The sequence below is a fragment of the Mastigoproctus giganteus genome, chromosome 7 (genome assembly GCF_048544385.1).
Source record: "Mastigoproctus giganteus isolate SK-2022 chromosome 7, ASM4854438v1, whole genome shotgun sequence".
Lineage (NCBI taxonomy): Eukaryota > Metazoa > Arthropoda > Arachnida > Uropygi > Thelyphonidae > Mastigoproctus > Mastigoproctus giganteus.
The window spans coordinates 75,745,900-75,762,168 of record NC_143581.1 but is presented as its reverse complement, the minus strand read 5'-3'; the positions used below and the strand labels follow the sequence as shown (position 1 = coordinate 75,762,168).

The 16,269-nt window shown below is 38.3% G+C and overlaps 1 protein-coding gene across 1 annotated transcript in view; it reads left to right on the top strand.

Moving 5' to 3' along the window:
• The window catches only part of Helz (Helicase with zinc finger), a 509,821-nt gene that overhangs the window by 466,560 nt on the left and 26,992 nt on the right, over window positions 1-16,269 (top strand). Inside the window, exon 14 of the mRNA XM_090378353.1 lies at window positions 6,451-6,526. Coding sequence (XP_090234479.1) covers window positions 6,451-6,526 — 76 coding nt within the window. The remainder of the gene's footprint in view (window positions 1-6,450; window positions 6,527-16,269) is intronic.

The following is a 16,269-nucleotide window of genomic DNA, read 5'->3' as shown; positions in this document are numbered from 1 at the left end:
AATGTAGATACAAAATATTCATTTAGTTTGGCAGCTATCTGAGAATGATCATCTACAGTCAAACCATTGATGTGGACCAATCTGATTCATCTCCTTCCTTTTAGAGTTTATATAAGTAAAGATATCTTTGCTGTTTTTCTTTGAATCCTTTGTCAAAGATTTTTCATAATCTGTCTTTGATTGCCTAACCTCCTTTGTATCTTGATTACAGACTAGCTTCTATCTACAATAGGCTTCTGTGTCGCCTGACAATTTATGTGCATCCCATGCATATTTCTTCTCTACCACGAGTCTCATTAATTCTTATTTGGAATAAAAAAAACCTAGTAACTTTAACAATTACTTCCTTGAATGCTTTCCATTTAAAATTTGCCACTGGTAACATCATCAGTTGGTCCTACTGTATAGAACCTAAAAACTGTGAGACTGCTGTGGTTACCTTTACAAAAGCAAAAATCCTTCCCTTTGCCCCTGATGGTAGTTACATCTTTAAGTAAATCCTACTTCAGTACACACTGTGATCACTGCCACCCAGTGGTTCCTCCATCTGCAAATTCCCAATGCATGAACAATCACTCCTTATAACCATATTAAGAGCATTACTCCTTGTTGCCTCTCCAACATGCTGCAGCAGAAAACAATCATCTAACAAACCCTCTAAAGCCCTGCCAGTGTGCAAGTGACCACCCCACAAGTTCCAGTCTATATCTGGGAAACCAAAATCCCCCACTACAAGAAACTCTGATTCAGTGGCCCGCTCCACCTCTTTGCACAATTGCTCATTGCACCCATGAGTCATCAGACCTATAACAAACTCCCACCCTCGCCCCTGCCTTCCCATTGCCCATGTCACACCACACCAACCAAACACTGCACTGTCCATCCATGTCAACTGGATGCACTTCCCCAGACTCTATGTACCTCTCAAACAACAGCACAACCCCTCCTCCCTTCCCATCCTGTCCATCCTCTCTGTACACATATGAAGCACATTCCCAAAGAATCGTGACTATTTATAGAGACTTCTAAAGTGCCTCTATTAATTTCCCTGGAACAGATGTTAGCCTTAATGCTGTGTTATTACACAATGGAAATATGCTGCCTTCAATGCCTCTTCAGTATGCCATCCGCAAAAAAGAAACATACACAAACATAGGGAACATGTTAACAGGAGAGACTGCTTCTACATGGATGGGATACACTTCAATAGAAAGGGTGCAAGAATATTTGCTGATGCTATCAAGGCAGTGTTAGGTGGGTTGAAAAACTGCTAGCTTGGTGGGATACAAGGACTAATAGATTAACGGTAGCCACTGGCAGAGGTGAAAGTGATTCTTGCACTGCTCCTATTGGAATGAGCAGCAGCTTGGAAAACAAGATGCAGGATAATTCAGAGACTGCTGGGAGTCATTGCGGTACAAGTACACACATGGGTTGTGTTGAGGTAGCTAAGAATAGGAACAGGTGCATGTATACTTGCGTGTACCTCAAATTCATCAAATTTATTTGGTAAATAAATTTGATGAATTTGAGGTGTTGCTCAAAACATCAAAGGCAGATATTGTTGGGATATCAGAGACATAATGTCACGCAGATATAAGGAATGCATAACTGGAATTTGGGGAGTACAATGTGTACAGAAAGGATAGACAGGGTAGGAAGGGAGGAGGGGTTATGCTATTAGTTAAGAAACACATAAAATCCAAGGAAGTGAAGCCAGTCGACATCGCTTGACAGTGCAGTGTTGAGTCAGTTTGGTGTGACATCAGCATTGGGAGATCAAAATTGAGAGTAGGAGTGTGCTATAGGCCTAATGACTCTGACGAGTATAATAGGAAACTGTACAGGGAAATAGAGTGGGCCAGTAAATCAGAGAGTCTTATAATGGCGGATTTTAATTTCCCAGATATTGAGTGGAATTTGTGGGTTGGTCACTCACGCACTAGCAAGGCTTTTGTGGATTTATTGGATGATTGTTTTCTACATCAGCATGTTCGGGAGGCAATTGGAGGGAGTAATACTCTTGATCTGATTATCAGTAGTGATTCTTCATGCATTAAGAATCTGCAGATAAAGGAACCACTAGGAGGCAGCGATCACAGTGTGCTGAAGTGGGATTTACTCAAAGAGGTAAAGGGAAGGGTTTTTGCTTTCGTAAAGGCGACTACGATGGTATGAGACAGTATTTAAATTCTATACAGTGGGACCAACTGATGATGTTACCAACAGCAAATTCAAAATGGGTAACTACCATCAGGGGTAAAGGGAAGGGTTTTTGCTTTCGTAAAGGCGACTACGATGGTATGAGACAGTATTTAAATTCTATACAATGGGACCAACTGATGATGTTACCAACAGCAAATTCAAAATGGGAAGCATTCAAAGAACTTATCTAGGAAGCTACTAGGCTTTACATACCAACTAAGAAATATTGTTCAAGGTTTAGGGGTGCCTCCGTAGACAGGTGGGCAGGAGCAGCAGTGCGTAGCACACGCTTCTTGATTAGACCGGAGTTCGAGCCCGCGCCCACCAAATACGGAGGATGCAGAAGAGTCAGAGAATGACTACCGCATATTCCCGGAGCAATATGGCCTTAGTTGCTAATGCTCCTAAAAAAAAAAAAAAAAAACCACATCAAGGTTTAAGCCTAAATGGATGTCAGATGAACTAATAAGACATATGGCAGAGAAGAAAAATGCATGGGATACATATAAATTAATGGGTGACATGGAAGCCTATGATAGATATAAGCTGGTCTGTAACCAAGTCACAAAGGAGATTATACAAAGGCAGATTATGAGAAATCTTTGGCAAAGGATGCAAAGAAAAACAGAAAAGAGTTCTTTACCTATGTAAACTCTAGAAGGAAAGGGATGAATCAGATTGGTCCACTGGATATTGATGGTTCAACAGTTGAGGATCCTGCTCAGGTGGCTAACAAACTAAATGAGTATTTTGCAGATACATTCACACATGAGGAGTTATTCAGCAAGGGGAATGCCAGAGGTGAAGTAAACTCTGGCAGTGAGCTAGATGATTTTGTAATAACTGAGAGGAAAGTGGAGGAGAAATTGTTGAGGTTAAACCTAAAAAAGGCACCCGGGGCGGATGGGATGTATCCAGTTATATTAAAGGAGGCAGCAAAGGAAGTAAGGAAACCCTTAGCCATAATTATGAGAGCTTCTTTGGACTCGGGGGAGGTACCCATAGACTGGAGATGTGCATGACCCCAATTCACAAAGGAGGATCAAAGGCCGACACAAGTAATTATAGACCTGTGAGTTTAACTTCTGTTTCAGGAAAATTAATGGAGGCACTGGTTAGAGAAGCACTGCAGAATCATCTAGACAAGACTTCAGTTATAGCTCGGACACAGCATGTTTTTTTTTTTTTTTTAGGGAAAGTCTTGCCTGACCAATTTGATTGGATACTATGATGCAGTCACAAAAGAACTGGATGCAGGGAATAACTTTGATATTATATATTTGGATCTTAGAAAGGCTTTTGATACTGTTGCTCATGGAAGACTGCTGGACAAATTGGAGCAGTGTGGCATTGGAGGCAAATTGCTGCTATGGATAAAGAGATGGTTGAGGGGGGAGAAGACAGAGAGTGGTAATCATTGGACACTGCTCATCATGGACTAATGTTATTAGTGGAGTCCGTCAGGGTTCAGTGTCGGGTCCATTATTGTTTTCTGTATTTATAAATGATGTTAATGATGGTATATGAAGCTTAATGTCCAAGTTTGCAGATGATACAAAGGTTGGCAGGGTTGTTAAGGACACTACTGACTCTATGCTGCTGCAACAGGATCTGGAAAGGTTGAGCAGATGGGCTGAGAGGTGGCAAATGAAGTTTAACATTGACAAATGTAAAGTACTACATATGAGAAACAGTAACCCCAAAGCAATGTACCAACTCTGTGGTACTGCACTGACAGTGATAGAGAATGAAAGGGACCTGGGGGTGATTGTGCAGGCAGATATGAAGTTCTCTGAGCAGTGCAGACTGGCTGCAAGAGTAGCTCATGGTGTCTTGTCGATGATATACAGGAATTTTTCTAGCAGGGATAAGGAGGTGATTATTCCCTTGTATAAGGCAATGGTCAGGCACACCTTGAGTACTGTATACAGGTCTGGAGGCCTCATTTCAAGAAGGATGTAGAGCTGCTAGAACAAGTACAGAGAAGGGCAACAAGATTAGTGAATGGAACAAAGGGTTGCTCTTACGAAGAAAGGCTTAAGTTTTGCAAATTACAGTGTTTGCAGACTAGGCACCGGCGAGGTGATCTGATAGAGGTGTATAAAGCCTTGATGGAAGAATCCCATCAGCATGCTGATGGGATTCTTCTTCTTGCTCAGAATAATCACCTGAGAGGGCATAAATTCAAATTGAACAAAGACAGATGTAGTATAGATGTGCAGAAATTTGTCTTCTGCCAGCTGGTAGTTGGTTGGTGGAACAGACTTACATCCCTTGTTGTGGAAGTTGATAGTCTAAATAAATTTAAGGCTCAGCTGGACAGGTATTTCGAACAAGCGGAGGGGTGAAATGGGAGTGGTTTTTTTTTTTTTTTTTTTTTTTTTTTGGCTGATGTTGCATAAGCTTGCTTTCTTGCATCATATGCCTCTACTAATGCTAATGCTAACATCATCTTAGGTGTACACTGTGATAAGTATGAGTGGAAGATATGTGGTGATTTAAAGGTAATCGCCATTTTTTAGGATTACAAAAGGATTGCACTGAGTATTGTTGCTTTCTCTGCGAATGGGATAGTCATGCCAATTATATGCACAATGTGAAGAGGAGTTGGCCTGAACAAAAATTATTAACACCTGGAATGGAGAGCATAGCATTTGAACCTCTGGTAAATCCAAATAAAATTTTGCTTCCACCACTCCACATCAAACTGGAGCTCATGAAAATTTCGTGAAGGCTTTGGAAGTGAACAGTCCTGCATTCACATACTTGCAAGAGAAATTCCCAAGACTTGGTACAACAAACATCAAGGCAAGCATTTTCATTGGTCCAAATTTAAGGTAACTTTTCAAAAACAAACAGTTCGAATGTGTCATTAGTATTAGCAAGAAATCAGCGTGGAAAGCCTTTCGAAATGTTTCAACTGGTTTTCTAGAAAATGTTAAAGCTGACAGCTACAGGCATCTTGTGGAAGATCATGTTACTTCTTATGAAAAACTGGGGTGCAACATGTCATTGAAGATCCATTTCTTTCACTTACACCTGGATTTCTTCCTGCCAAACTGTGGTCCATTAGTGACGAACATGGTGAGCATTTCTGTCAAGACATTATACCGATGGAACAAAGATACAAAAGCAAATGAACTGCCGCAATGTTGTGGCACTCCATTTGCTGGATGATGAAAAGGGATGCTTATCAGCCAATTATTGTTGAATGGTGAAAAGGGACGCCCCCGAAGCTGAATACAAGTGAAAGGTCACGTGTTTGATACAGGTATATCCGTAGCTACATCTGCCATATAAATTTTAAAAAATACCTTGTATAAATATAAAACTTTCTTTCAAAAAGAAGAGTTAAACTGCCATTTTGAGCACTATTTCCATGTTATCTATAAAGTAAACTTACTTTCATGCCCATAACAAGATATAATCCAAAATTTGTTATTCAATGTAATCAGATCAAGCTCATCACTCACTCTGGTTGCCTCGTGAACATGCTGCTGTAGAAAACAATCATCCAATAAGTCCACAAAAGTCTTGATAGTGTGTGAGTGACCAATCCACAAGTTCCATTCAGTATCTGGAAAGTTAAAATTCCTCATTATAAGACATTCTGATTTACTGGCCCACTCTATTTCTCTGTACAAGTTGTTTGTCGTACTCATCACAGTCATTGTGCCTGTAACACACTACTACTCGCATTTTTGTTTCCCCAGTGATTATGTCACACCAGACTGACTCAGCATTACGCTGGCCACCCATGTTAACTGGATACACTGCCTTAGCTTTTATGCGATCCTTAACTAAGAGCTTAACTGCCCTTCCTGTCCTTTCTGTGTATATTGTACTCCTCCTATTCAAATTCTGCACCCCTTATATGTGAGCGATACCATGTTTCTGATATCCCCACAATGTCTGCATTTTATGACTTCACCAGCACTTTAAATTCATCAAATTTATATACTATTCTTCTATATGATTATATACTATATGATATCTTCTGTACAAAATCATCAACTTTTACCCTTTGGCAGACATACCCTTATCCTATTCCAGCTATCCTTCTTGCACAATATATTTTCTGTTTCACTGATGATAGAGCATCCCCTCTAAGTCTAAGCTTATAGGCAAAGTCAGATTGCAGCTTGTTTAGCTGCACTTTTAATTTGTGGGTGTGCATGCGTGGAGTGAGAAAATCTAGTCTGTAAGGTTATCATACATTTTTTTTTTTTTTTTTTTTTTATTTAGGTATCAAGAATAAGAACTGAGCTTCGGAGAAGAAGAATGCATAATGTTTCTGTTGAAAGAGTACTCAATGTTCAAGGTAAATTGTTACATTCAGTCAAAAAAAAATTTTTTTTTTTTTATGAAAACCCCAAACACGAAAAGTATCAAAACCTATAGTACTTAGTACTGTGCATGGGTTGAAGGAGAAGTATGGGGGGAGGGGATGCCGGAAACTTTGCTCTAGAGACTAAACACGGGTTTAACCACTTCAAGCCTCCAATAAGCAAAGTGGTGGTATTTCATCGGTTGATGAAAGTCATCTACCACCTGCAATTTTGATGTGGTTTGAAAATTTCTTGATTATACAATTATGTTATACATATATAACATAACTGAAGTGAAATATCTTATTTTATAACTATACAATACTTTTCTCTTGTGCAAAAATATTTCCTCTATTAATAATAGCTTTAAATATTATACTGTCTGCCTACCCACCTGCCTGTGTGTGTAGTGGCAAGTGATGCAAGAAAGCAAGCTTATATAGCATCAGGCCAGAAAATTTTCCCATTTCACCTCTCCATCCACTACCAAACAACCACAGATGGAAGTTTGTTCCAGCAATCAACCACCCACTGGCTAATGGTGAACTTCTGTAGATCTATTCTGTAACCATCCATCCTCGTTTTGAATTTGTGTACTTTCACATGAATGGTCTGAGGAAGAATCCCTTTAACATTGATCCTGCTCAATATCTTCAAAGCCTTTTAAACACCTCAATCAGATCAGCTCACAGGTGTTTAGCCTCCAGACACTGCAATTTACAGAACTTAAGCCTTTGTTGGTAAGAACACCCTTTTGTTCCCCTCACCAATCTTGCTGCCCATCTGTGTATCCAGCTCTTTGCTCCAGCAGCTCTACACCCTTCCTAAAATGAGGCCTCCAGACCTGTATGCAGTACGCAAGATGCAACCAGACCATTGCCTTATACAATGGAATTATCACATCCTTATCCCTTCCAGCAAAATTCCTGTATATCATTTACGAAACCCCATGTGCTGTCCTGGTAGCCTCTCTACACTGCTCAGAGAACTTCATAGCTGACTGAACAATTACCCCTCAGGTCTTTTTCATTTTCTACTACCCTGAGAATAGTACCACACAGTTCGTACGTTAATCTGAAATTAATGCTACTAATATGCAGTACTTTGCATTTGTCAATGTTAAACCGCATTTCCCATTTATCAGCCCACCTTAATTTTTCTAGTTGTTCTTGCAGTAGCATACTGTCATTAACCATCCTACCAACCATTGTATCATCTGCAAACTTATTAAGGCTGATATACCTTAATCAATATCATTAATAAATACAGAAAACAACAATGGGCACTGCACCGAACCCTGGGGGATACCACTGATAACATAGTCCGAGAAGAAAAGTTCATTGATAACAATTAGCATTAGTAGAGGCACATGATGCAAGAAAGCAAGCTTATACAGCACTAGCAAAAAAAAACAAAAAAAAAACCCTTCCCATTTCATCTATCCATTAGTGTCTAGTACTGCCTTGGATTTATTTAAGCTATCCACTTTCAACTGTCTTTCCTCAATTTGAATTTATGCCCTCTCAAGCAATTATTCTGAGGAAGAGGAATGAGCGTGCTCGATGCCCATCGGCATTGAGCATGCTTAAACAACCCAAGGCTTTATACACCTCAGTCAGATCACCTTGCAGGTGCCTAGTCACGAGACACTGTAATTTGTAAAGCTTAAGCCTTTCTTTTTAAGAGCAACCCTTTGTTCCATTCACTAATCTTGTTGCCCTTCTCTGTTCTCATTCCAGCAGCTCAACATTCATTCCTAAAATGAGATTTCCAGACCTTGTATACAAGGGGATAATGCCTTCTACAAAGGGATAATCACCTTCTTATTCCTGCTAGAAACATTCCTGTATATCATTGACAAGACACCACGAGCTACTCTTGCAGACCATCTGCACTGCTCAGAAAAATTCATATCTGACTGCACAATTACTCCCAGATCCTTTTCATTCTCTACCGCTGTCAGTGTAGTACCACACAGTTGATATGCTACTGCTTTCCATATGAAGTACTTTACATTTGTCAATGTTGAACTTCAGTTGCCACCTCTCAGCCCATCTGCTCAACTTTTCTAGATCCTGTTGCAGCAGTGTACTATCATTAACAACCCTGCCCACTTTCGTATCGCATGCAAACTTGGACATTAAGCCTGATATACCATCATCAATATCATTTATAAATACAAAAAACAACAATGGACCCAACACTGAACCCTGCAGGGCTCCACTAATAACATTAATCCATGAAGAGCAGTGTCCACTGATTACCACTCTCTGTCTTCTCCCACTCAACCATCCCTTTATCCATAGCAGCAATTTTACTCCAATGCCATACTGCTCCGATTTGTGCAGCAGTCTTCCATGTGCAACACTAACAAAAGCCTTTCTAAGATCCAAATATATGATATCAAAATTATTCTTTGCACCCCATTCCTTTGTGACCATATCATTGTATCCAATCAGATTGGTCAGACAAGACTTATATTTTTAAAATTATATAATTATATTTTTAATTACAGACCTGTTAGTGTAACTTTTGTTCCCTGGAACAAAAGTTAAACTAACCAGGCGCCTTTCTTATGTTTATCTTCCACAATTTCTCCTCCACTTTGATCTCAGTTATTACAAAATCTAGCTCACTGCCAGAGTTTATCACCTTTGGCATTCCCTTCCCTGAATAAATCCTCATGTGTCAATGTAGATGCAAAATACTCATTTACTTTGTTAGCTACCTGAACAGGATCATCAACAGTTGGACCATCGATATCAAGTTGACCAACCTGATTCATCTCCTTCCTTCTAGAGTTTATATAAGTAAAGAAGTCTTTGCTGTTTTTCTTTGCATCCTTTGCCAAATATTTCTTGTAATCTGCCTTTACCTGCCTAAACTTCTTTGTGCATTGATTACAGAACAGCTTATATTTACCATAGCCTTTTGTCACCTGATAATTTATATGCATCCCATGCATTTTCTTCTCTGCCACAAATCTCATTAGTTCATCTGACATCCATTTAGGCCTAAACCTTGAACAATATATTTCCTAGTTGGTATGAAAAGTAGCCTCCAAGATTAAGTCCCTGAAGGCTTCCCATTTAGAATTCACTGTTGGTAACATCATCAGTTGTTCCAACTGTATAGAATTTAAAAACTGTCTCAGACCACCGTAGTCACCTTTACAAAAGCAGAAACCTCTGCCTTTACCCCTGATGGTAATTACCTCTAAGTAAATCCCACTTCAGCAAGCTGTGATCAATGCTACCTAGTGGTTACTTTATCTGCAGATTCTTAATGCATGAAGAATCACTACTGATAATCAGATCATGAGTATTACTCTCTCTAGTTGCTTTCCAAACATGCTGTTTTAGAAAATGATAATCCAATAAATCCACAAAAGCCTTGCTAGTGTGTAAGAGAACAATCCACAAATTCCAGTCAATATCTGGGAAATTAAAATCCCCCATTATAAGACACTCTGATTTACTGGCCCACTCTATTTCTCTATACAGTTGTTAATGACTCATTGGAGTCATTAGGCCTATAAAATACTCCTACTCTCAATTTTGCTTTCCCAGTGTTTATGTCACACCAAACTGACTCGAACTGCACTGTTCAGCCTTGTCGACTGGCCGTACATCCTTGGATTTTATATGTTTCTTAACTATTAGCATAACCCCTCCTCCCTTCCTATCCTGTTTAACCTTCCTGTACACATTGTACTCCCCAAATTCCAATACTGCATTCCTTATATCTGTGTGACATCACGTCTCTGATATCCCAACAATATCTGCCTTTGATGTTTTGACCAACACCTCAAATTCATCAAATTTATTTACCAAACTACTAGCATTGGTGTATATGCAAGTATACATATCCACCTTGTTTTCAGGCTGTTGCTCATTCCAATAGAAGCAATGGAAGAATCACTTTCAACTGTTCCAGCGGCTTCTGTTATTCTATTAGTCCGTGTATCCCACCCCAAACTAGCACTTTTCCAACCCACCTACCACTGGCTTGATAGCATCAGCAGATATTCTTTCACCCTTTCCATTTAAATGTATCCCATCCCTGTAGAAGCAGTCTCTCCTGTTAACAAGCACAAACCAGGCTGAGAAAAATTATACCCCTTGAGCCTTGCACTGTCTCTACAGGGCCGAATTGATTGACAAGGCTCTCATCATATACTTCCCCCTATTGTGCCTAGGCAGAATTGCAGACACTTTCAAAATAAATCCTAACTCATCACTTTTTTCAACTCTCGACTAATGTTATTAGTAGATCCCCCAGAGTTCGGTGTTGTGCTCACTGTTATTTTGTATATTTATATATAATATTCATCAAGATGTATCAGGCTTAATGTTCAGATATGCAGATAATACAAAGTAGGGTTTTTAATAAGTGTAATGATAGTGTGCTACTGCACTAGGATCTAGAAAAGTTGGGCAGATGGGCTGAGAAGTGGCAACTCAAGTTTAACATTGACAAATGCAAAGTACTGCATATGGGTAGAAGTAACCCCTGAGAAACATGCCATCTGTGTGGTATTACACTCAGGGTGGTAGAAAATGAAAAAGACATGGGGGTAATAGTGTAATTAGATATGAAATTTTCTGAACCCCCTGTTCCCCCTGCTCTCATCAAATAGGGGCACCATTTCGTCAGCTAGCCTCAGGTGTCGGAATAGCTTACCACGTAACTGATGTGGCCTGTAAGTGGCACCCTTGGCACCTGCCCCAATCCAAATGTGTTCCTACACTACTGCTCCCTGCTGATGATCAGATCAAGAGTATTACTGCCTCTGGAACATTGTGCTGTAAAAAACAGTCATCCAATAAATAGACAAGTCTTGCGAGCATGCAAGTGGCCAATCCACAAGTTTCACTCAATACCTGGAAAGTTAAAATCTTTCATTATAAGACATTCTGATTTAATGGCCCTGTCTATTTCTTTGTACAGCTTGTTGTGCTCATCAGACTCATTAGGCTTATAACTCCTACTATAATTTTTGCTTTTCCAGTGTTTATGTCACACCAAACTGACTCAACATTGCACTGCCTTAGATTGCATGTGTTTCTTAACTAACAGCTTAACCCCTCCTCCCTTCCTATCCTGTCTGTCTTTTCTGTACACATTGTACTCCCGTATTCATATTCTGCATCCTTATATCTGTGTGACACCACGTCTCTGATATGGTAAAAGTGTCCGCATTTGATGTCTTGATCAGCACTTCAAATTCATGAAATTTATTTATTGTGCTCCTAGCATTGGTGTAGATGCAAGTATATATGTACCTGTTCTTACTCTTAGTTACCCTAACACAGCTAGTATAACTTGGATTTGAAAGGGCTGATTGAACTCATTATTCGAGTTATAAAAATAAATAATCTTTTTTTTTTATTGCTGATAACCAGATACAGTGGGTATTAAACACCCATCACAGCATATAAAGCTAGCGGTTTAACTTCTGGATCTGCCACCTATATCCATGTCTATGTCAGCATACAGATAGCTATATAACAATAAGGAAATTAATAGGTCATGTAAACAATTAAGATAATGGAAAGTTAGGTATAATCTAAAGTAGGTTAACTGCTTCCTAAAAGTGAGGAAAGTAAATTATCTTGAATCATCCACCAACAGTGTGAAAGTGGATGTAAACTCAGATTATGAGGAACCCACACTAAAATTTCATGCAAATGACACTATGGATACTGGATGCCCCATCATCCCAAAAATAAAGGCCAGAACAAATGATCTGCATACAGAAAAACACACAGACAAGTCATTCTTAGCTAAATCTAAATAATGCACAACATCATACAGTGGAACTGCAGAGGACTAAGCAGTCATTCTAATGACTTAAGGGATTCACTCGCTCAATTTAATTCCATAGGCCTACAGGAAATATTCTCGTCACCGCAAGTTTCACCAAAATTTACAAATTACAGTCGAACTTCCCTGTAACGAATTCGATAAATCCAGCGAAAAAATTCGTTATAGAGAAATTTCGTTATACAGAGAATATCTTTTTTATTAGAAATTGTTATCTAATTAGAAAATGAAAACGAATCTACATTTATTTTTAATGTATTTTATTTAAAAAAACATACTTATTTAAATTACGTTTACACAATTTTCGCCAGTAAATATCACAAATTAAAAAAAATCTAATTTTCGTTTGCACAGTACAATTAAAAAAAAATTGTCTGATTCTCAAAGAAAACCTCACATTTGTTCAGAGCAATTATCAGGAACCTTTTCACAAAACTGTAGACCCATACGAGCCGTTTTAAAAGCTTTAAGCATTTCTTCGCGAGTTGGCTTTTCTGCGGGTTGTTCTGCTGCGTCTCTTCAGCGTCATCGTTAATTTCTTCGTGATCATGGTCGCGTCTAACACTGTTCAGCAGTATTTCATCTTCATTTGAATGTTCTGCTGTGATCCACATAAACATAACTATCCATTGTTATTTCATTTTCGATGTTTCCAGACGATTCTAATAATATCCAAAAGTTTTTCAGTTGTGAAAGGGGCTGGTTTTTTTTTTTTTTTTTTTTTTTTTTTTAGGAGCATTAGCAACTAAGGCCATATTGCTCCGGGATATGCAGTGGTCATTCCCTGACCATTCCGCATCCTCCGTATTTGGTGGTGATGGGCTCGAACCCCGGTCTAATCAAGAAGCGTGTGAAAGGGGCAGTTCATCTTGTTCGTTCAGTCGTTGTTCGACTTCTGTATTCAATGCAAATCCCGCTTTCGAAAAACAATTTTGAATAGTGTATTCAGTGACATCGTTTCTCCAAACTTTTGTCAGTTCAGAGATGCAATCTCTAAGGTAACCTCCAAGTTTCTATTTTCTGAGAACGCATTGGCAATCTTCATTATTATTCTCTTTCGATAATGAAATTTAAAATTTTTAATAATGCCTTGATCCATTGGCTGGAGTTTTGACGTTACGTTTGGTGGTAAAAACAACTTCGCACTTTTAAGTTTGGCAGGATGTGCCGGACAGTTGTCAGTTACCAACACGATTTTCCTTTTTTCTTTTGTTATACGCTTGTCTAGTTTTAATATCCATTCTTCAAAAATATCACTTGTCATCCATGCTTTTTTATTAAAGGTGTAGTTAACTTCCAAAGATTTTGTGCCTCTAAAACATGTTGGGTTTTCTGATATTCCGACGACCAAAAGTCTTAATTTTTCACTTCCTGTCATATTTGCTCCAACTAGCACAGTGATTCTTTCTTTGCTTTGTTTTCCGCCAAAACATTTATCATCCTTAAAAGCAAGTGTTCTATTCGGTAAACATTTAAAGAATAAACCCATTTCGTCAGCATTAGAATCATCCTTACGCTCATCTTCTTCCAAAATCTTCTGGTATTGTTCCTCCAACTGTTGCAATCTTCTTCGCTTACATTAACACTTTCTCCACAAATAACCTTTTCCACAATTCTGTGGCGCTTCTTAAATTTTTCTAGCCACCCAGTGTGATCGAATTGAATTCTTTATGTCTGAAGAACTGTACAAATTTCAGAGCTTGTTGCTTAATTATTAGGCTCGATATTGGGATATTCTTTTCACGTATCATTTGCACCCATTTTAGAACAGTTTTATCAACATCTTTGTATATACACAACTTAATTCGCTTCTTGTCTGCTCCTCCTTCAATTGCATTTAAAATTGATTCTCGATTTTTTTAAATTCGTAGATAAACTGCTTGCAGATATTGCCATATTTCTCCGCAACATCTTTTTTCTTAAAACCCTGGTCAATATCATAACAATCTTTGCTTTATCATTAATACTTAAACACTTTCTCTTCGACATTGTTTTCGCAATTGTAAAAATTACTGGACTGCACCGCAAACTTCGCTGCGCCGGCCATACAGTGAATTGTTAGTACAGGTACTGCCTACTCAATGAAGTTCGCTTGCCAATTCAACAGTATCGCTCCCTTTGAAGAAATATACGACTTTGTGAATTTCTTTTATTCCGCTTTCATGCATATATACACGAAAGAAAATTTATGATTAACGTATGCTGTATGTTACTTTTCAGAAAAAAAAAAAAAACAAGAGCATACAAGCCTATGTGATTGATGACGAACGAAAAAAAAAAAAAAAATCATGAAAACCATCTACTGGGGGTCCAGTTAGACGAGAACGGACATATATAATGATTGACATGAAGGTCACGTGGTACAGTTGAGGTGAGAAGCGAATGTCACTCAATAGGCGTTACTAAAAACCGACTATGGTAGCATTCTATGTATTGCCGCCGCAGCATGCTAAAGGTTTACCTCAGCGAATTTCGCTTTCCCCTGAGCCAACATCAATTTACAAAGCTACGCTATTTATTGTAAAGTTTACGACCACTTTTAAGAAAACCCATTTGGTTTAATAACTGTAACAAAAATGGAACAGAGACCCTCCTACGGGCGTCAACGGCCACAAGTGTTCACTAAAAGGATGATTATTTAATTCCAGATGGTAATACGCAATTTCGGAAGGAAGGAGGCAGTATATTTGAGCAGCTGTTTAGCAGTAAATGCTTGAAAATCTTCAAAAATGCTTTTGCTAATTTTTTTTTTAAAAATTCGTTATAGAGAGACTAACATTTCGTTATATGGGGTTAATTTTACATGTAATTTTGTTTCAAGGTGCAATGATTCGCGAAAAAATTCGTAATATAGAGAAATTCATTAAATAGAAGTTCGTAATAGAGAAGTTCCACTGTATATCATGTACAGATGTGATATGAGCTTAGAGTTTCCTGCCTGTGGTGGAGTAGCTATTCTTCTATTCTTACAAAACTCCCAACTGCAATTTGAGATCCACTAATAGATACAAGAGGCAAATTGATTGAAGAATTTGTGAATATTAATGATCTTAATTTAACTCTGGATCTGCCACCTATATTCATCTGTCTACAAGATCAATTGCAATTGACTTATCAGTTTGTTCACCATCCATCTTTTCAATTATGGCATGGTTAGTATGTATTAATTGTCTCCTTAATAGTGATCACTTTTCAATTATTTGCTCATTGCAAATAAGGATAACTTAATTTCCTGATAAATGATCCATTTGGAAGTTAAGTAAAGTGACTTGTGATAGCTATTCTGCCTAAATACGTTTAGACAGACTTTGTTTGACAACAACCTACTGATGATGTAACTACTTATATAACCAATCAAATTCAGGCTGCAGGTGATGCTTTCATGCCAAACTCTCCCTAACAGAATCATACACTGGGGCACTGTAATCAAAGCAAAATCTGATTAGAGCTCTATACAGGTGAAGTAAGGTGTAACAATCTGCATCCCATGTTGCAGAAGAAATAACACTGTTCTTTTTTTTTTTTTTTTTGGCAAACAGTCCATATATGTTTAACGTATTCTAAGAAGTTCAACTTGCTGTTGAAAATCAGACCAAAGATTACTTGACTACTGCTATTCACACCTGAGACAACATGGTTTGTTAAATGTAGCATTTAGCAGATCAGGATGCATTTTCTGTTTGTTACAAAAGTTTGACCAAAACTATTACAAAAGTGTATGACACTAGATTTCTGGTAAGATAGTCAGTACCCATTCTGTGCTATCAATAGCTCAATATTATTAATTGAGATTTGGAGTTACCTCTCAATGAAGCTCATATTCTGAGAAATGAGGGAAACATATATCTCATACACTTGCTTTCTTGCATCACATGCCACTACTGACTTGCAGCTTGCACTGCTAGATCTA